The following is a 26,627-nucleotide window of genomic DNA, read 5'->3' on the forward strand; positions in this document are numbered from 1 at the left end:
GGCTTTCTGCCTCACCTCCTTGGCAGGTGGGGTCTCCTAGAGGCAGGCAAGACTCCTTGGGTTCCAGGGTGAGGCGGCCAGGGTGGCCAGCTCCCCAGGTACCTCCCAGCCCCTGGGCACCCAGCACCTCTGGGAGCTTGGCCTGTAAACAAGGGCTGTCCTCAAGGAAGATGGCAGCAATAGGTTGTCTGTAGCTGGCTGTGAGTCTGTGACAGGACAGGACTGAGGCCTCTGTGCCAGGAGCTCAGGCTCAAAGGTCCCTCCCCCTCCCCATTCCCATTGCCAGCACCTGCCCCCCAGTGCAGACTGAGCTGGGGCTGGCTGTCTCGCCCTGGCCAGCACAACCCAGGTCCCCACAACGGCCAGCACCCAGTCCAATTCTGCTCAGTCCTGGGGACTCAAGTGTCCCATTCCAGGGGACCTGCAGTGGTTGTTTGCATGTACCTGTATTTACCCATGGACACACACACACATGCAAGAACTCATGTTTCCAGCACACACATGCATGGCTCCTACCCTTGTTGAAAAGCCCATGTGTGCACCAGGACCCCTCCCAGCACCCAACGAAGTGCTCCCTCCTCAAGCACAGGATGGGGTCTGCAGGATTCAGGGCACCCAGAGGGCATAAGCAGTGTGTGTGTGTGTGTGTGGGGGGGGTGATCCTGCTCTCCAGGAGATGCTGGGAGGTGTCTGGTTGTCACGACTGGTAGGGGCTGAGGCTCCTGGCATTGAATGGGTAGGAGCCAGGGAGGCTGTTCAGCTGGGTTGAGGAGAGGAGATCTGGGTGGAAGGACCTTAAAGGTGGGGGCTATCTTCCCATCTCTGTTTCCTGTTTCCCCACCTGCAGTACTGGGCTCACCAAGGGACCACCTGTCCAGACTGTGAGAGTATGAGAGCTCCTCTGAGCAGTGCCCAGTGCTGGACCTGGCTTCCAGTTTAGGGAAAAAATTATGCCCCCACCAGCCAGACTCCCAAATCAAGCTGCACAGGACTGGAGCTCCACTGGACCTAGGAAGATAGCCCTGAGGCAAGGCCTCAGTTCATTTCTATTCCCTGAGGTCAGAGGCATGCATATTCTTTGTTGCATCACGTGGAATCTTGTTCCCTGACAGGGATCAAACCCAGGTCCCCTGCATTGGGAGCACAGTCTTAGCTACCAGACCTGCAGGGAAGTCTCCAGGTGTGATCAAATGAAAATGAGGTTGTACTAGATTCAGTTCAGTTCAGTTCAGTTGCTCAGTCGTGTCTGACTCTTTGTGACCCCATGAATCGCAGCACGCCAGGCCTCCCTGTCCATCACCAACTCCCGGAGTTCACTCAGACTCACGTCCATCAAGTCAGTGATGCCATCCAGCCATCTCATCCTCTGTTGTCCCCTTCTTCTCCTGTCCCCTATCCCTCCCAGCATCAGAGTCTTTTCCAATGAGTCAACTCTTCTCATGAGGTAGCCAAAGTACTGGAGTTTCAGCTTTAGCATCATTCCCTCCAAAGAAATCTCAGGGCTGATCTCCTTCAGAATGGACTGGTTGGATCTCCTTGCAGTCCAAGGGACTCTCAAGAGTCTTCTCCAACACCACACTTCAAAAGCATCAATTCTTCGGCGCTCAGCCTTCTTCACAGTCCAGCTCTCACATCCATACATGACCACAGGAAAAACCATAGCCTTGACTAGACGAACCTTTGTTGGCAAAGTAATGTCTCTGCTTTTGAATATGCTATCTAGGTTGGTCATAACTTTCCTTCCAAGGAGGAAGCATCTTTTAATTTCATGGCTGCAGTCACCATCTGCAGTGATTTTGGAGCCCCAAAAAATAAAGTCTGACAGTTTCCACTGTTTCCCCATCTATTTCCCATGATGTGATGGGACCAGATGCCATGATGTTTGTTTTCTGAATGTTGAGCTTTAAGCCAACTTTTTCACTCTCCACTTTCACTTTCATCAAGAGGCTTTTCAGTTTCTGCCATAAGGGTGGTGTCATCTGCATATCTGAGGTTGTTGATATTTCTCCCAGCAATCTTGACTCCAGCTTGTGTTTCTTCCAGTCCAGCGTTTCTCATGATGTACTCTGCATATAAGTTAAATAAGCAGGGTGACAATATACAGCCTTGACGTACTCCTTTTCCTATTTGGAACCAGTCTGTTGTTCCATGTCCTGTTCTAACTGTTGCTTCCTGACCTGCATATAGGTTTCTCAAGAGGCAGGTCAGGTGGTCTGGTATTCCCATCTCTTGCAGAATTTTCCACAGTTTATTGTGATCCACACAGTCAAAGGCTTTGGCATAGTCAATAAAACAGAAATAGATGTTTTTCTGGAACTCTCTTGCTTTTTCCATTATCCAGCGGATGTTGGCAATTTGATCTCTGGTTCCTCTGCCTTTTCTAAAACCAGCTTGAACATCAGGAAGTTCACAGTTCACGTATCGCTGAAGCCTGGCTTGGAGAATTAGGGTACTAGATTAGGGTGGCCTTAATGCAATGACTGGTGTCCTTAGCAGAGAGAGGAAACACAGGGAGACAGAAAAGATTGTCACATGAAGACAGGCGGAGATTGGGTGATGTGGCTACCAGCCAAGGAGTACTGGGGATTGCCAACAACTACCAGAAGGTGGAAGAAGTAGGAGAGGGTATGACCTTGATGATCACACCTGGATTTCAGACTTCTGGGCTCCAGAAGCAGCCTCTGGAAGCTCGCATCTTACCCAGCCCCTCTATGTGTGCACATAGACATGCACATATGCTTCAGTGGACAGGCTGAGGCCTGGAGGAGAGGGAGGACAGTCTACTCTGCAGACGTGAGACACTAAGTGTCCAGATACGGGCTCTGAGGATCATCCGCGGCAGGGCTGCGGGGATGGAGAGCTGGCTCATTCTCTCAGAGCCTGGGTCAAGGGCTCCAGCCAAAATGGGGCTGTGTTTTGCCTCCTGTCCTGGTCACCGCTACCCCTTGGGCTTTTTCTCCATCAGTCAAGGGAAACGTTCCTTTCTGCAGGACTGAGGGACGGTTCTTCACAGATCTGTCGCCAACCGCTACTGCGTCCCCTTTCCCAGTCAACAATTGGATGAACTCTTGGGGAGCACCCTGGGGAAGCAGCTGGGCCTATGAGCCTATTGCGGTGCACCTGCACGACAGCTGGTGCGCTTGCACGACAGCTGGGGCCAGGATCCGGGAGCTGAAAAAGAGAGCCACGGCAGATCCTAGAGCCGAGATATCCAAGTGGGAGCTATAGCAGGTTCTAGAGCAGGCGTGTTGCCCATAGAAGTCAGTGCATCCTAGGCCCTGACCGGTAGACTAGGGCTGTTGCCAGAGGGCAGGGCTGGGCTCCAGCTCAGAATCAGGGTCCCCCGGGTCTCCCCGAGCCTCCAGCAGACCTGTCCAAGCAAGCCAAGATCCTTCCCGGGTCCCGCGCCCGGAGCCCCGCGCCACGCACGGCGCAGGCGCGCCGACACTCCCCATGGCCCGAGGGGCCTTCCAGCCCCGCCCCTGCCGTGTGCGCATGGGCGGAGCCCAGAGGGGTGGGGTCTGCGTCGGGGCGGGGCCGAGCCTGGCCTATAAAGGCGGAGGCGACGCGACGCGCCCGGCTCCTCTCGGCGGTGGCGGCCCAGGCCGAGGAGTCCGCGGTGGTGGCAGCGGCGGTGGCGGCGCTGTTCCCCGCGCGGTCCGCGCAGCGGGGTCCGGGCTGCGCGTCTCGGGCGGCGGCACTGCGGCCCCGGCCCGCGCCCGACCCCGGTGAGTGTGGCCCTGCGACTCCGGCCCGGCCCGGCTTCGGCCCGGGCGCGGGGATCGGGCCCCACGGAGTCTCGCCGCCCTGGCCCGGGCTCCCGGCGCAGCCGGCCGCGGCCACTCAACGCCCTCCTTTGTCTGCTCCCGCCTTCAGGGTCCCCTCCCCTGCCGCCCCTCTCCCACGGGCCGCCCCCCCGGGCCCCGCGTCCCCTCCCCCGCTGGCGGGGCCCGGACAGAAGATGGTGCAGAAGAAAACAGCCGAACTTCAGGGCTTCCACCGTTCCTTCAAGGTGAGGGTCAGGTCGGTTTGGGGGCGCCCAGGGCTGGACCACTGGAAAGGCCGGTGGTGGGACTTGGAGCCCGCCCCCTGGTCCCACGGCTCATGCCAACCTCACCCTTTGCCTGGGACTGCCCCAAGCCTGGTATGCATTGTGGGGGAGGTGATCTTGGGCCACAGTCCTGTCTCAAGCACCCTGGGACCTGTGGGGTCTTTATTCCAGGAGCTCCCCAGTCTGTGGGGCCCCTACCCATGTGTACCCCTGAAGACCCCAGCCAGGCATGTGCTGGTATGGGGAGGGGTTCAGTATGCCACAGTCAGTTTCTAGTGCCCTGGGGCTTCTGGAGTCTTTACTCCAAGAACCCCAGGCAGAACTGGGGGCCCCTGCCCATGAGGGCCCCTGGCTGTGTGTCCCCTGCAGACCCCAACTGAGTGTGCACTGCTGGGGCAGTCAGCAGCCACAGTCCTGTCCCCAGCATCATGGGAGGGCTTGGGAGGGTCTGTTGGGTTCTTCCTCCAGGAGCCCCAGACTGGGCTGCAGTCCCTGGGACACCCTTCTGGGTGGTCTACAGAATGGGGCAGTGGATTGAATACCTTCCCAGCTCTGCATCTCCCAGACACCCCAGGCCCAAGTGCTATTTCCTGTCAGAGCAGGAAGTTTCTGTGGCGGCCCCATGGCCGTGGCAGCCGAGTTCTGGTCTCAGATGAGCGAGTCTGGGGGGGCGGGCAGGTGTTAGGCAGGGGCCCCACAGAGCCTGGCCCTGGGGAGGCAGTGATGTCAATGGCCACCCCACCCCGCTGGCCGGGTTATGTAATGGCTTCCCTGGGCCTTCTTGGGCAAGGACCTGTTGCCCTGTAGAGAAGGCAGGACCTGGGTGTGTGTGTGTGTCTGTGTGTGTGTCTGTGTATGTGCATGCTTGAGCTCCAGTGCCTACAGGTGAACTGCAACCAGGGTAGGAGGAGCAAGCTGAGACTAGGTTAAAATTCCCAGCCCATCCAGGCAGCGTCCCAGGCCAGCGCCCCACCCCTGCCCACATGCCTGTCATCCTGGCTTCCCCCTGCCTCCCAGGGCAGCTCCAGCCTTGGCATGTCCAAGTGTTTGGGGCTGGGCGGGAGCAGGGTGGATGAGAGACGTCCCTGGTAGTGGTCTGTCCCCTCTGGGGGCTGGGTGGGAGCCAAGATGGGGTCAGCGTGTGGGGCCAGCATGGTGGCCAAAACACACTTGAACTTTCTGGATGGTTCCACCCACCTCCTGCCAAGGCCTGCTGACTGGAGGCCTGCAGCCAGCCCTGGGCCTGGTCTGGCTACACTGCCTGGTAGCACGGACTGGCCTCTGGAGGCCACAAGACAGCCCTACACCGAGGTGGGACTGTGGGAGCCCTGAAGGAGTTGGAGGGACCCTGGGCAGGGAGTCCTGGCTCTGAGGTGGCCCTCTTAGTGGCCAGGGCTGGCCACTCTCAGCGTCTCCTCCAGCTGCACCCAGCTGCTCCCCTGGTCTGCCAGATGTCTTTGATGTGTTTTCCCCCTTTTAAGATGGGAAAGTAGAGGCTTGGAAGGTGTGGGCCTTCCCCCCACCCCACCCCGCAGGCCCTCTGCACATGGTGACAAGGACACAGGAGCAGACCTGCTGTCCCTTAATCTTGGTGGCTTGGCCATCTCTTCTCTCCAGGGTCCAGCTCTTTGCACTGGAGGCTAGGATGGGGCAGGGGGTTGGTCAGAACCCAGAGGCTCTCTCAGGTCCTTGCACCCTTCTGTGGTCCTACGATTCCCCTCAGGTGCTCAGATCAGTAGTCTGGGGTCAGGTAGCTGGTGAGGAGCCACTGGCCCCGAGCCTCACGTCCACTCCTGATCACCCCCACGGTGCCACCCCTCCTCTCCTCCCCGGTGGAGGTGGTCACCCAGTGCCAACTTATCGGAACACTGATTGCCAGCGCTGGCACAGCTGTGTCCCTGACCCCATGGGTGCCAGAGCCCTGGGCGGGCAGGGCAGGGGCTGGTGGCTGAGCCCGCGCACACTGGCTGCTGTGCTGCCTCCCTCCCTCGCCCCCGCCCGCTGGGCCTCCTAGCAACTATCTGCAGGCGGGTGGGGAGTCCAGGCGGGCCCACGCCTGTTTTTCAGCCGCTCCCTCTGACCTCTGCCTGCCCCTCTGCTGCCGGACTGGCTTCCGGGCCTCCTGTCTGAAGGAATCTGGCCTGGCCTCTTCTGCCGGTGGACCCTTGGGTGTTCCTGGAGGGTCTCCTGGCATTTCTTCTCTGTCAGATGGCCCTCCTGCCAAAGCCCTGGGTCCAGTTGTTCCAAGGCCCAGAGAGGAGCAGCAACTTGACCCAAGTCATCCAGCGTCAGGGCTGGCACCATGGCTGTGTGTGCAGGCCCCCCATACCCACCTGAAGCCCTGGCCACCCTGAATTGTGGAGCTCAGGAGAACAAGCTCCTAGAGGACCTGGTGGGCCTCAGCATCCCAACCCTCATGCCTTGCCATGGCTGCCAGTCGTCATGCTCAACCTGCTCTACAGGAACATATTTATCCCAGTTGTCTTTTGTTGGGAGGAACCCCAGCCGCCTTTGTTACTGGGTTAGGGTCCCTTGCAGAGGACCTGGAGGCCGTCGGGGGTGACCTTGAGCTGGCCCCTGCTTGCTACACGGGTTGTTTCCTTAGCTGGACACCAGGGCCTGTGAGGGGTTCCCTCCTGTGGGCTGTGGCCAGGGCAGGGCTGGGCAGGGAGCAGCCAGTGCTCATGTGGGAGACCATAGGCACCTCTCCCTTGTGCCCCTGCATGGGTCATGGTGGTGAGAATCTGAAAGCAGACGAGGAGTGGGGTCAGAGCAGGAGAGGAGGCTCAGAGCTGGGGGATGGGGGTACATCACAGGCAGTGTGGTGGCAAGAAGGTGCAGTGGGGACGAGAGGACAGGTGAGGCAAAGGGGACCTTGCTGCCCCATTTCACAGAGGGGAAAACTGAGGCCAGGAGGCCATGGGAAAGCAGGCAAGGCCACCTGGCTGGGAGCCCCACCCAGGGAAGCCAGTGATGCAGTCCCTCCCAGTGGCTGCCCCACGCCTTTGATCCCTGTGCCAGGTAATGGTGCTGGCCCCATCCTGCAGGTGAACAGACCAAGGCTCATGACACAGCCTGCGCCCCACGGTAACTCAGGCCTGGCCTGGGAAGCGACACTCCCTCCCTACCTGCAACTGACCTCTTCCTGTACCACATCCCCTCAGCATAGGCCCTGACGGCTGCAGGTGGGGGGTGAAGGCTCAATTTTCTGGTGGCCCGGCAAAGCCAGGCTTTGTGCCCTTCAGTGTGTGGACAGGGAGAAGGCCTGAGCTCTGTCCTTTCCTCTCCTGCAGGGGCAGAATCCTTTCGAGCTGGCCTTCACCCTAGACCAGGCCTGCCACGGGGAACCTGACTTCAGCCCAGAGTGCCCAACCCGCCCTGGTGAGGGGCTGAGGGGAGGGCACGTCTCTGGTGGTGGAGCGGGGGGGGGCTGGGCCGCCTCCTGAGCTGGGTGGGCCTCACCTCTGGCCCTCCTGGCACAGATATGCCCACAAGCCAGCCCATCGACATCCCTGATGCCAAGAAGAGAGGCAAAAAGAAGAAGAGATGCCGGGCCACCGACAGCTTTTCGGGCAAGTTTGAAGGTGAGTGGAGCAGGCTGGGGTGGGGGCTTTGGGAAGATGGGCTGGCCCAGGGAGGCTCTCACCCCCACCGCCGGGTTCACAGATGTCTACCAGCTGCAGGAGGACGTGCTTGGGGAGGGTGCCCATGCCCGTGTGCAGACCTGCATCAACCTCATCACCAACCAGGAGTATGCTGTCAAGGTGAGCCAGCCCACAGCACTGGAGCGCGCCCCTTGCCCCTCCCCAGCAGCGCCGGGGTCTGGCACCACCAGAGGTGGCAGAAGGAAGGGAGCTGGCATCTGAGCTGCCGGACTGACAGCCGGGGAAAACCAGTGTCTAAAAATGGCCCCAAGGCTGGTGACTCAGGCCACCCCTGGGAATCTAGGTCAGCCCAGGCTGAGCCCCCAAGTCCAGGTGAGAAGTGACCAGGGGTGGCATGCCGGCACAGGTGGCCAAGGATCTGCTGCCAGAGGGGTCGCCGAGAGCTGGGGGTTCAGTCAGAGCCAGTGCTCACCTGCTGGGTCATTCAGGCTAGGTTCCTGTTCCAGGGCTAAGGAATGCTTCTGGGCATTGATACAGAGATCAAAACCCTATAGTCTGAGTCTGGGGAGCTGGGCACCTGGGAAGACCAGGGCAGGCCTGTGAGAGCCTCCTGCCTGCCCTGTGCTGCCCTGACCCAGGGTGTGGCCACGAAGCCTGTGTGCCTGGCCAGGCATCAGACCCACCTTCTGAGAAGCCTTCCAGGCTTCCCTCGTGACCTCTGCATCTGGGCTGGGTGAGGTCATGGGAGGCTGGTTGCCCAGGAAGGAGGGCCAGGTACTCCAAGGCAAGCGGAACTGGCTAGAAACCTCAGGCCTTGGTGGAAGCCTGGTGACCTGGGTGGCTGTGGTCCCCGCCCCTTGGGAGTGCCTGGGTCGGGTGGATGATGGTGCCACAGGACTGGACACCTAGCATCAAGCACTCTCTGCATAGTTGGAGGGCTCCTGAACCCTCCTTTCTATGGGCCTTGCTGGGCAGGCTGGCTCCTGTCACTCTGACGGACAGGGAGACCAAGGCGGGGAGTGGTTAGGCTAGATGTCTGGGTGGGAACCCCAGAAGGCCACATCCCTCCTGAGAGGGACTGCTGTCTCCTTCATGGAGTGGGGGCCCTAGCCACGTTCACAGGAGATGGGATGAGGTTCAGTTAACTCTAGAAGGGCACGACTGGTGGCACTGTGTCAAGGAGCCCCTGGAATCTGTGGGGCAGGTGTATCTGTCACTCGACAGGTGGGATAGCACTTCGGGTGGTGGCCCAGGCCCAGTGGCCAGTGGACATGGTGCCAGCTTATTGCTGGAGCCTGGCCAGCAGAACATACCATAGGCATTCCCCTAGGCTGCTGGTGGGACGGAGCCCCGAGCATGCTGGTGACCAAGTCTGCCCACCCACCCAGTGAGAGGGAGCCCAAGGTCCAGCCTAGGAAGAGGGTCCCAGCAGGTGCTGGGGGTGTCCCCCCAGATTAGCGTAGGACTGGGAGACAAGATGTGGTGATATGGTGCCTGGGCAAGGAGGAGAGCTTGGTGGGAGCTCGGTGCCCCAGGTACCTCTACTCCCCTGGGTTGGGTATGAGTCACCACAGTGGCCCCCAGTGCTCCGGGCAGTGGGTGGGGGGCACCTCGTCTAAAGAACCTGCTGCCCTGAAGGGGTAAGTTGCAGGGGCCCCAGGTCCAAATCGGCCTGCTCCAGTAGGAGAGCTCCAGCTCCTCTCTGCCTCTCCTGCCATGTTACCCCTCCTGGGAGGCCTCTGGGGACACGCTACCCCATTTGTGCTGACACCACAGTTTGACTTCCGGTAAATTCTGGGCCCCCATAGGAGAGCTCTGCTTTCCAGAGCTTAAAAGTCCAAGCTCTGATGAGTTTCAGGCGTGACACAGGGGAAGTTTCTGGTGGGCTGTGGAGGACCTGGCTGGCCCAGTTGTGTTTCTGTATGTGTGTTTGTCCTCACCACCCCTATACCCCCCACCCCCGGCCCTTTCAGATCATTGAGAAGCAGCCGGGCCACATTCGGAGCAGGGTTTTCAGGGAAGTGGAGATGCTGTATCAGTGCCAGGGACACAGGTAACGTGACCTAGCCTCGTCACAGCACGGGGCCCCTAGCCACCTTTCAGTGGATGAATGGGCCCGAGAGCCTCCTCATCACCCACAGTGGCCACTTAGTGAGCACCCACTGTGTGCCAGGCCCTGTGTCGTGGGTGGGCCCAGTGGTGGGCAAGCCAGACAGTCTGAGGTGGGCAAGGTGGAAGCAGGCCTGTGGCTCTAGGCCCATGCCTCCTGCTGGCAGGTGGAGGTGGAGGAGGCACACCCCTCCTGGGCAGGGCTGTGGCTGTGGCTGCATGTGGGCCTGAGGAAGCCTCAATCCTTCCCCTGCTCCTCTGCCCTGCACCCCAGGAACGTCCTCGAGCTGATTGAGTTCTTCGAGGAGGAGGATCGTTTCTACCTGGTGTTTGAGAAGATGCGGGGTGGTATGTGCGGCCTGGCGCAATTTCTGTCTGGATCCCGATGGGCCTGGGGGCTCAGGGCCACCAGGGAGAAACTTCCAGGGGGCCTGCCCATCAGAGGGACCTTAGGGGTCCAGGGTGGTGGCCCCTGCCAGGGTGGGGTGGGTGCTGGGCGTTGGGCAGTGGAGGTGACACCAGTGTATTCTGGCCCAGGCTCCATTCTCAGCCACATACACAAGCGGCGGCACTTTAATGAGCTGGAGGCCAGCGTGGTGGTGCAGGACGTAGCCAGTGCCCTGGACTTCCTGCACAACAAAGGTGGGTGGCCCGGCCGCCTGCCCCAGGGGTCCACCCATGCACCCAGTCCACCTGCCCAGGACTCCTGAAAAACGTGCCCACCCTCCCTTGACCAGCGCTGGTGGTTCTTGGTTCTCTCCGCAGGCATCGCCCACAGGGACCTAAAGCCGGAAAACATCCTCTGTGAGCACCCCAACCAGGTGAGGGGCACAGAAGGGGGCGGCCTTCCTTTCGGACCAGGCCCCCAGGACCCAGCCCTCACAGCCCGTTCCAACCCCGCCCAGGTGTCCCCCGTGAAGATCTGCGACTTTGACCTGGGCAGTGGCATCAAACTCAACGGGGACTGTTCCCCCATCTCCACCCCAGAGCTGCTCACCCCGGTGAGGGCCTGCGAGGAGGGGCAGTGCTGGCAGGGGCGGAGGGGGCGGGAATGGTCCCGAATCCGGTCCCAGACCGCAGTTGCATAACCTCAAGGTGCGGATCCTGCTTGACTGCTGCGGCCTCAAAGTTTGAGCTTCCGCTTAGCAACAGCCGCTGATTGGCTGGGCAGGGCCGCAGCCGCGGGCTCCATGGGCCTGGGCGTGCTCCAGGCACCTGTTGATTGGGTGGGGGTGAGGGTTAGGGGTGGGGCCGGCTCCCTCGGTGGCTTCTGATTGGTCGGCAGGGCGAAGGCGGGGCTGTTTTCTTTAGTAGCCTCTGATTGGTCGGGCACGGGCTTCAGGAAGTCCAGGTCGGTGAGCCCCCTCCCGCCTCCGCGGGCCATAACGCCCTGCCCCCACCTGCAGTGCGGCTCCGCGGAGTACATGGCCCCGGAGGTAGTGGAGGCCTTCAGCGAGGAGGCCAGTATCTACGACAAGCGCTGCGACCTCTGGAGCCTGGGCGTCATCCTCTACATCCTACTCAGCGGCTATCCGCCCTTCGTGGGCCACTGCGGCAGCGACTGCGGCTGGGACCGCGGGGAGGCCTGCCCCGCCTGCCAGGTGCGAGTGGCGGCCTGCTGTGCACCCCTCCCCCAGCACTCCGCCAGGCCTGCCTCGGCCTGCGCGCACACACTCACACACAGGCTGCCACACACAGGCTGCGCACCTTCACCGCGGCCTGCCTGGTGCACCCCAAGGCCTGGTCTATGTACACACTTAACCCCCACCCTAGGGACCGGCTCGTGCTGCCCTGTGTGTACACAAACCCACATCCAACCGCAGGTCCTGTCTCGTGTACCTCTGAGCACCCCTTAGGGCTTGGCTTCCAACCGCTGGCCACATTAGCAGGCCACTGCCTCTGCATTTCCAGAGGCTCTTTGGGAGCCTGAGGGTAGGAAGCTGAGGTAAAGCAAGGCCTATGATTTGGGGTGGTCAGGTTCTAGCCTTCTACAGACCACCTGAGGCTCAGGCGTCATGGCCTGATTTCCCCTTGATTCACCTCACTCCAGCAGAGCCCAAGTGCCTCCTGGAAGCCACTCTCTGGCCCAGCCTCCCAGTACCCCAGCTTTGCTAGCTGAGCTCAGAACACTTTCCCTAACCCTAAGCCCAGGCCCAGGTCACACGGATGTGGTGGAGGAGGGTGCTCCTCCAGGTCCCGGCTTGCCCATCCAGGCGTTGGGGACATGGCCTCAGCCCTTGCTAGCTGCAGCTGACCCCTCTCCCTGTGTCCTCTCCAGAACATGCTGTTTGAGAGCATCCAGGAGGGCAAGTATGAGTTTCCAGAGAAGGACTGGGCCCACATCTCCTTTGCTGCCAAAGACCTCATCTCCAAGCTCCTCGTCCGCGATGCCAAGCAGAGGCTGAGCGCTGCCCAAGTCCTGCAGCACCCTTGGGTGCAGGGGGTGAGTGGGAGCCCCAGGAAGCGTGGGAGTCCTCAGACCTCCATCAAGCCTCTGCCGATGGGCCTGGGTTATTCAGAGCAAGGGTCGAAGAGCCCTAGAGTGAGCTAGGGCGCAGTAGGGAAACCCCCACTGCCTGCTGGCCAAGTTCAATCTGCACTGCAGGCACTCCTCGTTGCCAAGCTCTGTGTCCGGGAGGTGCTGGGGCCTCCTCTTTTCTCGAACAGCGTCAAGCTGAGGTCAGCCAGGTGGCACTCGGGCAGCAAGCCAAGGTAGACTCGTGGCCTGCCAACGGCAGTTCCAGGCTCTCTACCCACCAGTCTGGGAAAAGCGCGATGTGTCCGTCTTCTGCCCAGTGGTCGTCCCAGGGGGTAGGTGCTTAGGCCAAAGGTCGGCACCGTGGGGAGCAAAGACTCAAGGTGGAGGGGGCTTTCCACCCTCTTCCAGGAGCTGGGAACCACCTGGAAGGGGCAGCTGTGCTGAGAGGCAGGCCCCGCCCCCAACTTGGCGGGTCACCTGCAGGTGCGCTACGTTCACCACCCCTGTGCTCTGGTGTTCTCGGAGTCAGCCGGGCGGCACGCGGGCGGGCGGGCTCTCCTCTCCAACCTCGCCTCTCCTGTCTCCTTGCAGTGCGCCCCGGAGAACACCCTGCCCACGCCCATGGTTCTGCAGAGGTGAGGCCCCAAGTGGGGAGCCCTAAGTCCAGGAGGGGCGTAAATGTTAAGATGAAAAAACCCCTTTCAGTCCTGGAACAGGGAAGCTGTCCAAGCGCTTGGGTGTCCTTATATCAGGTGCAGAGTTTGTGACTCCAGGGGGGCTCCAACCTACTGCCGCCCCAGCCCCACACCCACCCATCCGAGACTGGGACCTCTTAGGGCCTGCGGCCCCTCCTCTGGAGTACTGCACTGGCCCGGGGAGGGCGGGGAGGCGAGGCTACTTCTCCCTCCTTGGTGACCCCCAACCCCGCCCGGTCCCCAGGAACAGCTGTGCCAAAGACCTCACTTCGTTCGCGGCCGAGGCCATTGCCATGAACCGGCAGCTGGCTCAGCGCGAGGAAGACGCCGCGGAGGAGGAGGCGGAGCAGGGCCAGCCCGTGGTCATCCGAGCTACCTCACGCTGCTTGCAGCTGTCCCCGCCCTCCCAGTCCAAGCTGGCCCAGCGGCGGCAGCGTGCCAGCCTGTCCGCGGCCCCCGTGGTCCTGGTGGGAGACCACGCGTGACGCCTTCCTTCCCTCTGTACATAGGCCTTCCCCACCCGTCAGATCTAAAAAGATTTTTTAAGCTATTGCCCGCCCGCCGTGACCAGCGGGCTCCCCTCCCCCCCTCCCCTCCTTCCCCCCTTCCCCCTCCCGGCTGGATTCCGAGGCGCTCTGCTCAGCTCGGGGGTCTTTTTATATAAGGTTTTTGCTGGGTTTTTTTTTTTTTTTCTTTTTCTCTCCCCCCAACCCCCACCTTCCAATAGTGTTAAAAGCAAAGCAGGCTCCGGGGGGAGGAGAGCGGAGGGCGCGCGGCCGGGTGGGCCCTCATGCCGCCCCGCCCGGAACGCCTCGGCCACTGTGAAGGCCCCTCCCTCCGCCCGCGGGACTCAGGAGAGGAGGGCGTGGCGTCTCCTGGGCCGGGCGGGGCCCCGCCGCCCTCTCTGGCCCTCGCGGTGTTTTCAGGGACCGGTCCACCCCCACCTCCCCTGGATGAGACGGTAGCTCCTTCCCTCCCCATAGACACCCTGGTGGGCGGCGGGGCCGGGGGTTTCTCAGGTCTCCGCGGTCGCGGGAGCGGGGACTGGGGCGGGGAGGGCGGAGTGACGCCCACTGGACACCCCACCCCCTCCCGCCGACTGACAATCGGGGCTCCCTCGAACCTTGACCTTAAGCTGCAGCTGATGGGCCCTCCTCTGGCCCCTCCACTGGGGACTGCCCACCCGGGAGGAGGGCGCCAGGGCAAGCGGGAGGGGCTGGACAGGCGCCCGTCAGCCGACGTGGGGGTCCCGCGGACCCCAGACCCGGGCACCCGAGTGCCCCTTCTCAGGGCTCAGTCTGACCACGGCCACGTCCTGCCCGGCCGCCCCTCGGGTCCGGCGTGGATGCCCCGTCAGCCCCCCTCCCCCGCCCCGGGCGGCGTCTCTGCCCCGCCCACCTTCAGGAAAAGGCCGCAGCTGCTGCCCCGTCCGCCCGCGCCCGAGTCAGACGTTGTCGCGTGACCCGCCGGTCTGGGGAGTCTGGGCCCTCCCCGATCTGACGCCTGGGCCCTCGGGTGGGAGACACTATGCAATACACAGGCTTCCTTTTCTACGTGCACACGGGCTTCTGCCGGGGCGGGGCGGGGGGGTGGGCGGTGTGTGTGGTGGAGGGCGCGGGCAGGGAGTCCCCAGGGTCCCGGCCGGCTTCTGCGGGTACCCCGATCCGGCTTCTAGTCGTTCGTTCTGTTTCGTTAGTTTTCTAAAACAAAAGTTGACTTCCCTTCCCTGTTCTTGAAGAATACTTGAATGTGGGGGGAGGGGTTCGAGGCGTGGGGAGCTCGGGCGCCGTCTCTGCGGTCCCCCCACGTCTGGATGTTGTCACAGTCCTAGGTGGCTGGTGGGGGCCGCCGCCCCTCCCCGCCCGCCGGATCTGTGGACTGGCCTTTCCAAAGACTCCGGGGGTGGGGAGGCCACCCCCCACCATCATTTCTCTCCCATTTGTGATTCCACGTTTTGCAGCCGAGAATTCTGCCTTTTTGTAAAAAAAAAAAACAAAAAAACAAACGGACTCTCGCCCGCTGCGAGGCGCCATGGCCATTTTACTCGGGAAAGCTGAGCTGTGAGCCGCTTTTTTTTTTTTTTTAAATCCAAAGGTGGGACATCCACTTCCTCCCCGCTGTCTCGAACAGTGCGGCCCGGAGGACTGGTCAGAACCGTTACTGTGAATGAGCCTGGCTCTCAGGCTGCTCCGGCGCTAGGGGAAGGGGGCACAGCAGTGTTTCAATGTTAAGATGGGTAAAAAAAAAAAAAAAAAAAAGATTTTTTTTAAAGTGGGGGAAAAACATCCAAGCACTTTAACTCCACTCTACCAGGTGAGCTGATACAGCTCAGAAGTTTTCCTTTACACCAACTGTCAATGCCGGAATTTTGTATTCTGTTTTGTAAGGATTTAATAAAAGTTATAAAAACCCGTTTGGGTGCTCACATCGTGGTTTTCCGTTGTCCTGAAACAAACTGCCCCAAACCTAGTGTCCCAAAGCCGTATTGTTATTCCTGACGGTGCTATGAGTCAGGGATGCAGACGGGGCTTGAAAGGCTCTGTTAGTCCTTGCGCCAGGACACCTGGGTCCTCCACTGGGAAGGTTCATCACCCACAGGTGTGGGCTGGGCTCATGCTGAGGCTGGAACCTGGGCCAGGTGCCCACAGGGGGTCTCCTGTGCGACTTGGGCTTCCTCATGTGGCTGGAGGATCTGAGCAGCCTGGCTTCAGAAGGCATGTTGCATGGCCTCCCCAAGTCCAAGGTCAGGTGGAGTTCAGCAAGCAGCTGTCCCAGGTCCAAAGGGAGGGAGGAAAACAGCTTTGAGTCGGGGCGGGGCACCTCTGGACAATGCAACCTAATTCAGCAAAACCCAGTAATTCAGACCTCCCCCTCATGGCTGGCCCTCCTCCCTCTCTAGACTCCTCTCAACCCTGATTATATTCTTGCCATCTGCAGGTCTTTGCTGGACAGCCCAGGGCTGACTTCAGATCCTTCAGGGGGGAAGCAGTGTGTCAGGGAGGGCTTCCTGGAGGCAGAAGCCAAAGGGTAGGGGGCTGTGAGGTCCAGTGGTTAAGGACAGCAGACAGGCTGGAACCCCAGGCCCTTTCAGACTGCTGTGCTTATCAGTTCCCTCATCTGACAGCAGGGGTCCTGAGAAAAAGCCAGGTGAAGCCAGCAGGTAGCACAGCAAGAAGGCAAGAAGAAAGCAGATGAGGGACTTCCCAGAGGTCCAGCGGTTACGACAACGTGCTGCCAGTGCAGGGGACATGGGTTTCATCCCTGGTTGGGGAACTAACATCATACCATGTGGTGCCACCAAAGGGGTGGAGCGGGGAAATCCTCTGCAGGGCCTGGAATGGGCCAGTCTAGGATCAGCCCCTGGAGCCTTCTGTGTCTGGCTTCTGTCTCCAAACATCACGTCCTCAAGAGTCACATGTGTTGCAGCGTGTGTTGGTGCCTCCCTCCTCTTCACACCTGAGTCATAGCCCCATTGTCTGGACCACACTGTGTTTATCTGCCGCCCACCGATGGACATTGAGGTGTCCTGCTTTCTGGAGTAGCGAGTTGTGCTGCTGTGAACACAGCATACGTTTGTCTGGATGTTGTTTCATTGCCCCTGGGTGGACACCCATAGAAGGAATGCGAGCAGGGCACATCCAATGGATGTCATTTCAGAAGGACTGATGTTGTCGCCATGTGGAGTGTGGGCTAGGGGCCAAAGGACCCCGTGGGGCACCACTGTCTCCCTTGCAGCCAGCCCAGTGAGGGCTGATAGGCCTACAAGGGTGGAGCCCAGAGAGCAGATGGATGCTTTGCAGGGAGTGGTATCTAGCAGTTCCTAGGGACAGCCTGGATGTTGTGAAGTGGGGCTCAAAGGGGGCTCTCCCTCCCCTGCCTAGGACCCCAGGCTTGGCAAGTGGCACCTCCTCCCTGACTTGGCCCTACCTGAGGAATCTTCAGGGATACCTTGGAGCCTGGCCCCGCTCCTGCATTTGCTCAGCCGCCCTGTGGAACCCTCTTCTCAAGCCCCACAGCTACCCTGCCCCAGCCAGGACCACGGCCCCCTGCCTAGTTCCCCCAAAGCCCGAACTCAATGCTGTCCCTTGCCTGGCCTGGCATATGTGGGGGAAATGGGGTGGGTGCCACATGCTAAACCACCACCCTCCCAGGTGGCATGGGGCCCTGTCCAGCCCTGCCAGGCCGCGCCACTGACCTCTGCCTGCCCCCTGCCGCCTGCCAAGACCTGGCCACCAGGCACAGCTTGTTCCCTGAGCTACAGCCCTAAGTTTGATGTTTGTGGTTTCCTCTCGGCCGGCCCCACCCCTCCCAGCCCGACCCCGCCCCTTTCACGGCAGGCCCCGCCCTTCCACGTCTCCTGTAGGAGTGGCAGGAAAATCCTGGAGACAGAGGAGCTGAAGGCTTTTCCGGGCTGGCCTTGGGGCCTCCTGTCTGCGCCGCCGGGAAACGGGGCACAGGGCAGGCAGCTGGTCCAGGGCGTCTGCAAACTCATCTGTCACCCCGAGATTACGAGGAATCATGGGTGATTCTGGAGCTTCCCTCCCCCAGCCTCCAGACAGCCACACACACTGATGTACAGTGCTTAGGATAGGGGAAACAGGACGAGTATACGTCCGGACACTTTGTATTATCGTCCCAGCCTGTAAAGTACACACGCCTGCCTGCATTGGAAGCCTGGAGTCTTAGCTGCTAGACTGCCAGGGAAGTCCCTTAAAACTTTTAAAAATATATTTATTTATTTATTTGAAAAGACCCTGATGTTGGGAAAGATTGAAGGCAGGAGGAGAAGGGGACGACAAAGGATGAGATGGTTAGATGGCATCACGACTCAATGGACATGAGTTTGGGTAAACTCTGGGAGTTGGTGATGGACAGGGTGGCCTGGCGAGCTGCGGTTCATGGGGTTGCAAAGAGTTGGACTCGACTGAACAACTGAACTGAACTGAACTGATTTATTTTTTAGGCTGCACTAGGTCCTGTAACGGAGAAGGCAATGGCAACCCACTCCAGTACTCTTGCCTGGAAAATCCCATGGACGGAGGGCCTGGTGGGCTGCAGTCCATGGGATCACGAAGAGTCGGACACGACTGAGCAACTTCATTTTCACTTTTCACTTTCATGCACTGGAGAAGGAAATGGCAACCCACTCCAGTGTTCTTGCCTGGAGAATCCCAGGGACGGGGGAGCCTCGTGGGCTGCCTTCTGTGGGGTCGCACAGAGTCAGACACGACTGAAGCAACTTAGCAGCAGCAGCAGGTCCTGTATAGTTCTGTGTATTCTTGCCACTTCTTCTTAATCTCTTCTGCTTGTGTTAGGTCCTTACCATTTCTGTCCATTATCATGCCCACCCTTGTATGAAATGCTCCCTTGGTATCTCTTAGACAGATTTTCTTGGACAGATTTCTAGTCTTTCCTCTTCTATTGTTTTTTTCTATTTCTTTGCACTATTCATTTAAAAAGACCTTCTTATCTCTCCTTGCTGTTCTCTGGAACTGTGCATTCAGTTGGGTATGTCTTTCCCTTTCTCCCTTGCCCTTCACTTTTATTCTTTCCTCCATTATTTGTACAGGCTCCTCAGACAACCACTTAGCCTTCTTGAATTTCTTTCTCTCTGGGATAGGTTTGGTCACTGCCTCCTGTACAGTGTTACAAACCTCCACCCATAGTGCTTTAGGCACTGTCTACCAGATCTAATCCCTTGAATCTATTTGTCACCTCCACTGTATATTCGTAAGGAATTTGATTTAGGTCATACCTGAATGGTCTAGTGGTTTCCCCTACTTTCTTCAACTTAAGCCTGAATTTTGCAATAAGGAGTTCATGATCTGAGCCACCGTCAGCTCCCGCTCTTGTTCTTGCTGACTTAGTTGTAGCAGGATCTTTAGTTGCAGTTTGCAGGATCTAATTCCCTGACCAGGGATTGAACCCAGGCCTCCTGCAAGGGGAGCATGGAGTCTTAGCCACTGGGTCACCAGGGAAGTCCCTCAAAACTGTTTTTTAAAAAAGAAATTTTATTTAAAAAAAAATAACATGAAATAAGCCAGATACAAAAGGTCACATAATGTGTGATCCCACTTCTGTGAAACGTCCACAAAAAGCAAATCCATGAAGACAGAGAGTGAGTTCCTGGTTGTCAGGGGCTGAGGATGACGGCCGGTGGCACTGGGTTTCTTTTGGGGTGATGGAATGTTCTGGAACTACAAGTGATGGTTACACAGCCCTGTGAATATGCTAAATGCCACTAAAGTCTTCATTTTATTTTATTTGGTTGTACCATGGAGTAGGTGGGATCTTGGCTTCCCCACCAGGGTTTGAACCTGTGCCCCTTGCAATGGAAGCCTGGAGTCTTAACCACTGGACCATCAGGGAATTCCCTGAAGTGTTCATTTTAAATGGGTGATTTCATATTCTGTGAATTTCCCTGCAATAAGAATGAAAAAGATGACGGGACCAAGTCTGTACTGAGTCTGGGACACAGTAAGTGCTCACTCAGTGTATGGAAAAGTGATTTATCACCAGCACAGGCGTCTCCACCCTAGAGTTTAGGGATTTGTTGCAGGGTTTGTTCCCAATGCTGTCACTAGTCCGCACACCAGGCCCTCCTGGTGGTTCATCCTCACAGCTTCTTTCATCATCCCGTCCCAGGAAACTGCAGCCTGTCCTGGTCTTTGACTCACCCAGAAAGAAGACAAACTGGTTTAAAGTGAAGCGTGATGAAATTCAGTCGGAGGAAGGACTTACCTCGTTGGTCGAAGCCTGGATGGGGTGAGCTGGCAAAGGAAGGAGGAAAGGAGGGCTGGGTTCTTGGGGCAGGGCCCATGAATGAGCCGGGCACTCCCAGCCCAACTCACTCGCCTCTGGATTTGGACAAGTGTCTGGAGCCCAGTGGCTCTGGGTTCATCATGTGCCGTGAACCCTCTCTGGTCCTAACACTGGGCTATGTTCGTCTCTTCTATCTGCTGGGATTTGTGCTCCCCTTCACACAGGGTTTGGGGTTTGTGGGCGACTTCGGGAAGATGCTGTGGGGTTTCCATGACATCTACCAGTTCCATCTCTCCCCTGCCTTGGTTTCCCTCTGATGACCTCTTGAGAGGATGCCAACCAGAGGGGGTCTGCCCAGTGCTGCATCCGTGGCACCAAGGGGGCCTCCAGGATCTGGGCCCTGGGATGGTGATGTGGAAGGCCCTTGGGGACAGCATCTGGCGGCAAGTCCCCAGCACAGACTGGGGGACAAACAGGGACGTGATCCTGTTGCCAGCATTTTTGTTTTGTTTTGGCTACACCACATAGCATGTGGGACTTTAATTCCCCAATCAGGGATCAAACCTGTGCTCTCACAGTGGGAGCACAGAGCCTTAACCACTGGGCCACAAGGGAAGCCCTGTGTCCAAAGGGGCATCCATTCCACAGGTATAAGAACCACATGAAGGTTGTGGGTTGGAGCCCTGGTGCCCCCCTAGCAGAGGTTATCAGCCCAGTGGGTCACCCTTGTCCAGTCTCTGGTCCCTTCATGGTCCTTACTTCCTGGACCGCTTCTCGCTTCACTAGGGAACTGATGCCAAGCACACCATGGTGAGAAAGCTGCTCATCACCTCTCCAAACCTGGTCCAGGTGCCTCACCTGGGCCTAAAATTTAAGGGGGCATCAACTGCCTGCAATGTAGGAAACTTGGGTTTGACCCTTGGGTCAGAAAGATCCCCTGGGGTGGGAAATGGCTACCCAAACCAGTATTCTTGCCTGGGAAATCCCGTGGACAGAGGAGCCTGGCAGGCTACAGTCCATGGGGTTCCAAAAAAAGTTGGACACAATTGAGCAACTGAGCAGGCACACACACAAATTTGGTCCTGGGGGTAATGTTTGTGCTGAGAATGTTTGCTGGAACACCAGTGAATTACCAGCAGTTGTAAGAACTAACATTTCCCCTAGTGGTAACATTTTGCAAAAGTCTATTACAATGTCACAAGCAGGATCCTGACATGCTACAATCTAACTAGCAAGTAATCACTTTCTCTCTTATTCACTTGCGTGCTTGCAGTTCCTCCTCCGTTTGGTCTCAAAACAAAACTCCACTTATTTCCTGTGCTCACTTGAAAATATTGGGTTGCCCAAAAAGTTTGTTTGGGTTGTTCTCTAAGATGTCCTGGAAAAACCTGAACAGACTTTTGGGCCAACCCAGGAGAAGGTATCAGGTGGGACCGTGGAAGCAGGTGCCTTCCGGTAGGACCTCCTGGAGCAATGAGCCTGTTCTCCGTCTTTGCAGCTACCAGCCACACGTGGCTACTGAGCGGGTGCAACGTGACCAGTGCAGGTGAGTTCCCTTTCATTTGTTTATTAATGCATTTCTTTGGTCTAGGGGGGCTGCTGTCCTCCCTACCCCTTTGGAGAATGCAGGTCACAAGGCCCGATATCTGTGTTTCACCCCCAGTCCTTGGTTGATCCTCAGACTGTTTGTCCTGAGCCCCGGCCATATAGTTGGTGCTCAATAAATGTGGTGGGACAGGCTGAGTGAGTGAGGGCTCTGGATGGGTGGTCTCTCCTGGCCTTCTAATCATCTCCATATGGTTCTGGCCCCGGCATGTGAGACTGAGTTTGTGCTCAATATGCCCATCTGGAAAATGGGTCAGGGCACTGGAGTACCAGGAGAGTGGGGTCCCCCATCCTTCACACCTTTACCCCTTGCTGGTGCAGATCCTTGGGCCTCATGCCCCCTGATGGCCACATAAGGGAATACACCCCATCTGCAGAGGCGTGCCACTGGTGGCTCAGATGGTAAAGAATCTGCCTGCAATGCAGAAAACCCAGGTTCGACCCTTGGGTCAGGAAGATCCTCCGGACAAGGGAATGCAACCCACTCCAGTATCCTTGCCTGGAGAATCCCATGGGCAGAGGAGCCTGGTGGGCTACAGTTCATGGGTTGCAAACAGTCGGACACAACCGAGTGACTAACACACACACACACACACACACCCCCGGGATGCACACCACAGAGCAAGAGATGGAAGCAGGGCACAGGGACCCAGTGGGAGTGGGAGCACCCTATGCCCTGCATTTGAGGCTGGGGGCGCTCTGGGTATCCCAGCAGGGAGGAGGTGTCTCAGGTGGGGACATGGAGGAGGTGCAGCCATGGGAGTCACCCACCCGCAGACATGGAGCTGATGTGTCCTTAGTTGGAGCGCGGCCTCCCTCGCACTCTCCTCTCTGCCTGTCTTCCTGTCATAAAGGAAGTTACGTATTTGTCGGCTCCACATCAGAACCACTTTACATCCCAGAATAAACATTTATAAAATATATTTGCACTGTGGGCTAAAAAGAAATCCCAAGGGAATAAGTGTTTTAATTTGTAATGTCCATGGTTTTCCTGATAGCCAGGGGTGGGGGATGGGTCCTGCCCACAGAGTAACCATCCTCCCACTGCCACGGGACCTGGGGGATCCCCACGCCCGGTGTGTCAGGTCACGTCACCTGCAGACCTACCCCTTTGGAGTGCTTGTCTGGTCTTGTTTGTTTTGCCTCCTTGGCTGGGCATGTTTAGTATCAGGGGCCTCCCCTGGCTTGGGGAGGAGCCAGGGACGGGGAGCTTCACCTTGTGAAGAATTTAGGTGCCCAGAACCTACCAGGAGATGAGGACTTGGAGGCAAGGAAGCAGCAGAGGTTGAGGGAGCTCAGGTGACTGAGCCCCAGACCTCCTACCACTCCAGAGGTGTGAGAGCTCTCTCAGTCGCTCATTTGCTCCCTTGCCCATTCTTCTTTCTTTTATTTTTGGTTGCACCTTGAGGCACGTGGGATCTTAATTTCCTGACCAGAGATCAAACCTGGGCCCCCTGCACTGGAAGCATGGAGTCCTAACCACTGGACCACTAGGGAAGCCCCAGGAGGTAGAAGATTTATCTTAAAACCCTGCACTGAGGACCATTCGGGTGGAACTGCCAGTCTTGGTTGCTTGTCATGTTCATTCCCTTCCATTTATTTATTTATTGAATTAAAAAATGTTTGTTATTGAATTATAAGTTGATTTACAATATGGTGTTAATTTCTGCTGTCCAGCAAAGTAATTCAGTTATACACATATATGCAGTTTTTTTTTTTTTTTTAAGTCACCACTTTTAATTAATTAATTTGGCTGCCTTGGGTCTTCAGTTTCGACATGTAGGGCTAGTTGGTCTTAGTCATGTGGGATCTTAGTTCCCTGACCAGGGATGGAACCTGCGTCCCCTGAATTGGAAGGTGGATTCTTAACCATTGGATCACCAGGAAAATGCCCACATTCTTTTATTTTTTGGTATTCTTTTCCATTGTGGTTTATCACAGGATATTAAATAGAGGTTCCTGTGCTATGCAGCAGGACCTTGTTTATCCATCCTATTGTAATAGTTTGCATCTGCTGACCTCAGACTCCCAATCCTTCCCCCTCCTACCCTCTTCCCCCTTGGCAACCATCAGTCTGTTCTCTATGTCTGGGAGTCTGCTTCTGTTTCACAGATAGCTTCATTGTGCTGTATTTATTTTTTAGTTTTGGTTGTGCCGTGTCTTCCTTGCGGCATGGGCTTTTCTCTGGCTGTGGCAAGGGGGAGCTGTTCTTCATTGCAGTATGCAGGCTGCTCATCGTGGTGGCCTCTCTTGTTGCAGAGCACCGGCTCTAGGGTATGAGGGCTTCAGTAGTTGCGGCACATGAGCTCAGTAGTCATGGTCCCCAGGCTCCAGAGCTCAGGCTTAGTACTTATGGCACACGGCTCAGTTGCTCTGTGGCACGTGGGATCCTCCTAGACCAGGGAGTGAACCCATGTCTCCTGCATTGACAGGTGGATTCTTTACCACTGAGCCTCTAGGGAAGCCCTGTGCCATATTTTAGATTCCGCATGTAAGTGATATCATAGGGTATTTGTCTTTTTCTGATGACCGCTTAGTATGGTCATTTATAGTTGCATCCATGTTGCTGCAAATGGCATTTCTTCATTTTTTTTTTAATGACTGAGTATGTCTGTGTATACATATACACTGTGTATATGTACCACTGCTTATTTATCCATTCATCTCTCAGTAGAATTTAGGTTGCTTCCAGGTCTTGGTTATTGTCGATGGTGCTGCCATGAACATAGGGGTGCGTGTATCTTTTCAAATTATAGTTTTACCTGGGTATATGCCAAGAAGTGGGATTGCTGGATCATATGGTAACTCTAGCTTTAGTTTTCCATTCCCCAAACTCCTGAGATGAGCTTCCAGCATGTAGAGTAGCTTGATTTTTCGCTTTCATGACTCACCTGGTTATCTCAACACCACCGATCATCACTGCTGTGACCAAGAATTTCATGAAGAGCTTCAAACAACTGGCTGGACTCAGTTGAAGCTGTCTTCTTCTTCCTTTCCCCAAATCCAGTCACATCCTCAGTTTATGACCTAATGAGGGTTGTGCTGTCTCTTGGGTGAATCTTCTACTCTGTGGTCTAGCAAACTATAGTCTGATAGAGTGTGAGAACTTAAATGGCCCCCAAAACTAAATCCAGACAGAGCAACTGGCCTGGGCTGGGTCCCACCTGTTTGGGGTCACTGTCCTCCTTCATAAGTGGTCCCCTTAGGATTTCAAGGAGAGGCTGAGAGCTAGCTTCTCAGAAGTGTTTCCACCTTGGACGCTGGCTGATTTAGGCCAAGTAGAAGCAAGAAGCATCAGCTAACAGCTGACCTCGTGGTATGGGCAAGGAAAATGTTTTCCTCTACCTTTTTTTTTTTTTAAATAAAGACTTTTAAAAGAATTATTTTTTTATTTGCCTGGCCACGTCTTAGTTGTGGCATGTGGGATCTAGTTCCCTGACCAGGGATTGGACCTGGCCCTTTGCACTGGGAGTGTGGAGTCTTAGCCACTGGACCACCAGGGAAGTCCCTCCTCTACACTCTTATATTTATGAGGGGCAGCCTGAGAATTAAACTGACAAAAGATATTTTAACAGGAGACAAAATGTACCGATGTATTCATTTTTATTTTTCCTTTGTGATGTTTAAAAACGTTTTATTAATTTTAGGCTGTGCTGGGTCTTTGTTGCTGCACGTGGGCTTTCCTCTAGTTGAGGTGAGCGGGGCTACTCTTTGTTGTGGTGTGTGGGCCTCTCTTGCGGAACATGGGCTCTAGGGTGTGCGGGCTTTGGGAGCTGCAGTTCCCGGGCTTTAGAGCACAGGGTTGGTAGTTGTGGCATGTGGGCTTAGTTGCTCCTTGGCATGTGGGATCCTCCCAGACCAGGGAGTGAAGCAGGGGAGTCCTGCCCCAAGGCCACAGGTGCAAGGCTTGCACCAAGGCTACAGAAGTGGGGCCCAGAGCCAAGGTCACCTCCAAAGCTGACTGAGTCCCTTTTATATCCATTGCCCAAAGCCCCCCCACCCCCTCACCCCAATTTGATTGTTGCCCAGAGATCAAATTGCCAATATCCGTTGGTCATTGAAAAAGCAAGAGAGTTACAGAAAAACATCTACTTCTGCTTTATTGACTACACCAAAGCCTTTGACTGTGTGGATCACAACAAACTGTGGAAAATTCTTCGAGATGGGAATACCAGACCACCTGACATGCCTCCTGAGAAATCTCTATGCAGGTCAAGAAGCAACAGTTAGAACCAGACACAGAACAACAGACTGGTTCCAAATTGGGGAAGGAGTACTTCAAGGCTGTATATTGTCCCCCTGCTTATTTAACTTCTATGCAGAGTACATCATGCAAAATGCTGTGCTGGATGAAGCACAAGCTGAAATCAAGATTGCCTGGAGAGAAATCAACCCAAGATATGCAGATGACACAACCTTTATGGCAGAAAGCAAAGAAGAACTGAAGAGCCTCTTGATGAAAGTGAAAGAGGAGAGTGAAAAAATTGGCTTAAAACTCAACATTCAGAAAACTAAGATCATGACATCCAGTCCCATCACTTCATGGCAAATAGATGGGGAAACAATGGAAACAGTTCAGTTCAGTTCAGTCGCTCAGTCGTGTCTGATGCTTTGTGACCCCAAGGACTGCAGCGTGCCAGGCTTTCCTGTCCATCACCAACTCCTGGAGTTTACTCAAGCTCATGTCTGTTGAGTCAGTGATGCCATCCAACCATCTCATCTTCTGTCATCCCCTGGAAACAGTGAGTGACTTCATTTTGGGGGGCTCCAAAATCACTGCAGATCGTGACTGCAGCCTTGAAATTAGACACTTGCTCCTTGGAAGAAAAGCTATGACTAACCTAGATAGCATATTAAAAAGCAGAGACATTACTTGGTTGACAAAGGTCCATCTAGTCAAAGCAATGGTTTTTCCAGTAGTCATGTATGGATGTGAGAGTTGGACTATAAAGAAAGCTGAGCACCAAAGACTTGATGCTTTTGAACTGTGGTGTTGGAGAACACTCTTGAGAGTTCCTTGGACTGCTAGGAGATCCAACCAGTCCATCCTAAAGGAAATCAGTCCTGAATATTCACTGGAAGGACTGATGCTGAAGTTGAAGCTCCAATACTTTGGCCACCTAATGCAAAGAACCGACTCATTAAAAAAGACCCTGATGCTGAGAAAGATTGAAAGCAGGAGGAGAAGTAGACAACAGAGGATGAGATAGTTGGATGGCATCACCGACTCGATGGACATGAGTTTGAGCAGGCTCCAGCAGTTGGTGATGGACAGGGAAGTCTGGCGTGCTGCAGTCCATGGAGTCGCAAAGAATCGGACA

At 56.5% G+C, this 26,627-nt stretch overlaps 1 protein-coding gene and 2 long non-coding RNA genes across 5 annotated transcripts; 2 read left to right on the plus strand and 1 right to left on the minus strand.

Moving 5' to 3' along the window:
* The first annotated feature begins 3,584 nt into the window (after positions 1 to 3,584).
* On the plus strand, positions 3,585 to 15,364 carry MKNK2 (MAPK interacting serine/threonine kinase 2). 3 transcript variants are annotated; one of them, XR_011567578.1, is made up of 15 exons: positions 3,585 to 3,728; positions 3,877 to 4,012; positions 7,345 to 7,432; positions 7,534 to 7,635; positions 7,718 to 7,815; positions 9,630 to 9,709; positions 10,040 to 10,113; positions 10,303 to 10,407; positions 10,531 to 10,586; positions 10,671 to 10,766; positions 11,172 to 11,366; positions 12,044 to 12,208; positions 12,653 to 12,727; positions 12,836 to 12,879; positions 13,184 to 13,249. XR_011567578.1 is itself a non-coding variant. In XM_070793185.1 (14 exons), the coding sequence occupies exons 2-14, from the start codon at positions 3,962 to 3,964 to the stop codon at positions 13,422 to 13,424; spliced, it is 1,395 nt and encodes a 464-aa protein (XP_070649286.1). In that variant the 5' UTR covers positions 3,585 to 3,728; positions 3,877 to 3,961; the 3' UTR covers positions 13,425 to 15,364. The 3 variants fall into 3 exon arrangements, 2 of the variants coding, with proteins under 2 accessions (XP_070649286.1, XP_070649287.1); XM_070793185.1 differs by lacking the exon at positions 12,653 to 12,727 and having other exon boundaries at positions 13,184 to 15,364; XM_070793186.1 differs by lacking the exons at positions 3,585 to 3,728; positions 7,718 to 7,815; positions 12,653 to 12,727 and having other exon boundaries at positions 3,911 to 4,012; positions 13,184 to 15,364.
* LOC109561808 (uncharacterized) lies at positions 15,176 to 17,200 on the minus strand. The gene is made up of 2 exons (XR_002181091.2): positions 16,225 to 17,200; positions 15,176 to 15,705 (listed from the first exon to the last, which is right to left on the minus strand). It is a non-coding gene; the product is annotated as an uncharacterized lncRNA (long non-coding RNA).
* Positions 17,201 to 17,357: 157 nt separating this feature from the next.
* Positions 17,358 to 22,946, plus strand: LOC139184110 (uncharacterized). Its single transcript, XR_011567579.1, has 3 exons — positions 17,358 to 19,704; positions 21,200 to 21,247; positions 22,715 to 22,946. It is a non-coding gene; the product is annotated as an uncharacterized lncRNA (long non-coding RNA).
* Positions 22,947 to 26,627: the final 3,681 nt, after the last annotated feature.

This window comes from Bos indicus, chromosome 7 (assembly GCF_029378745.1).
Source record: "Bos indicus isolate NIAB-ARS_2022 breed Sahiwal x Tharparkar chromosome 7, NIAB-ARS_B.indTharparkar_mat_pri_1.0, whole genome shotgun sequence".
NCBI lineage: Eukaryota > Metazoa > Chordata > Mammalia > Artiodactyla > Bovidae > Bos > Bos indicus.

Coding starts and splice junctions, on each gene's coding strand:
- MKNK2 (XM_070793185.1), top strand. CDS start 3,962: ATGGTGCAGAAGAAAACAGCCGAACTTCAGGGCTTCCACCGTTCCTTC. Junction 7,636..7,717: donor CTTTTCGGGCAAGTTTGAAG/GTGAGTGGAGCA, acceptor CCGGGTTCACAG/ATGTCTACCAGCTGCAGGAG. Junction 10,408..10,530: donor GGACTTCCTGCACAACAAAG/GTGGGTGGCCCG, acceptor TTCTCTCCGCAG/GCATCGCCCACAGGGACCTA.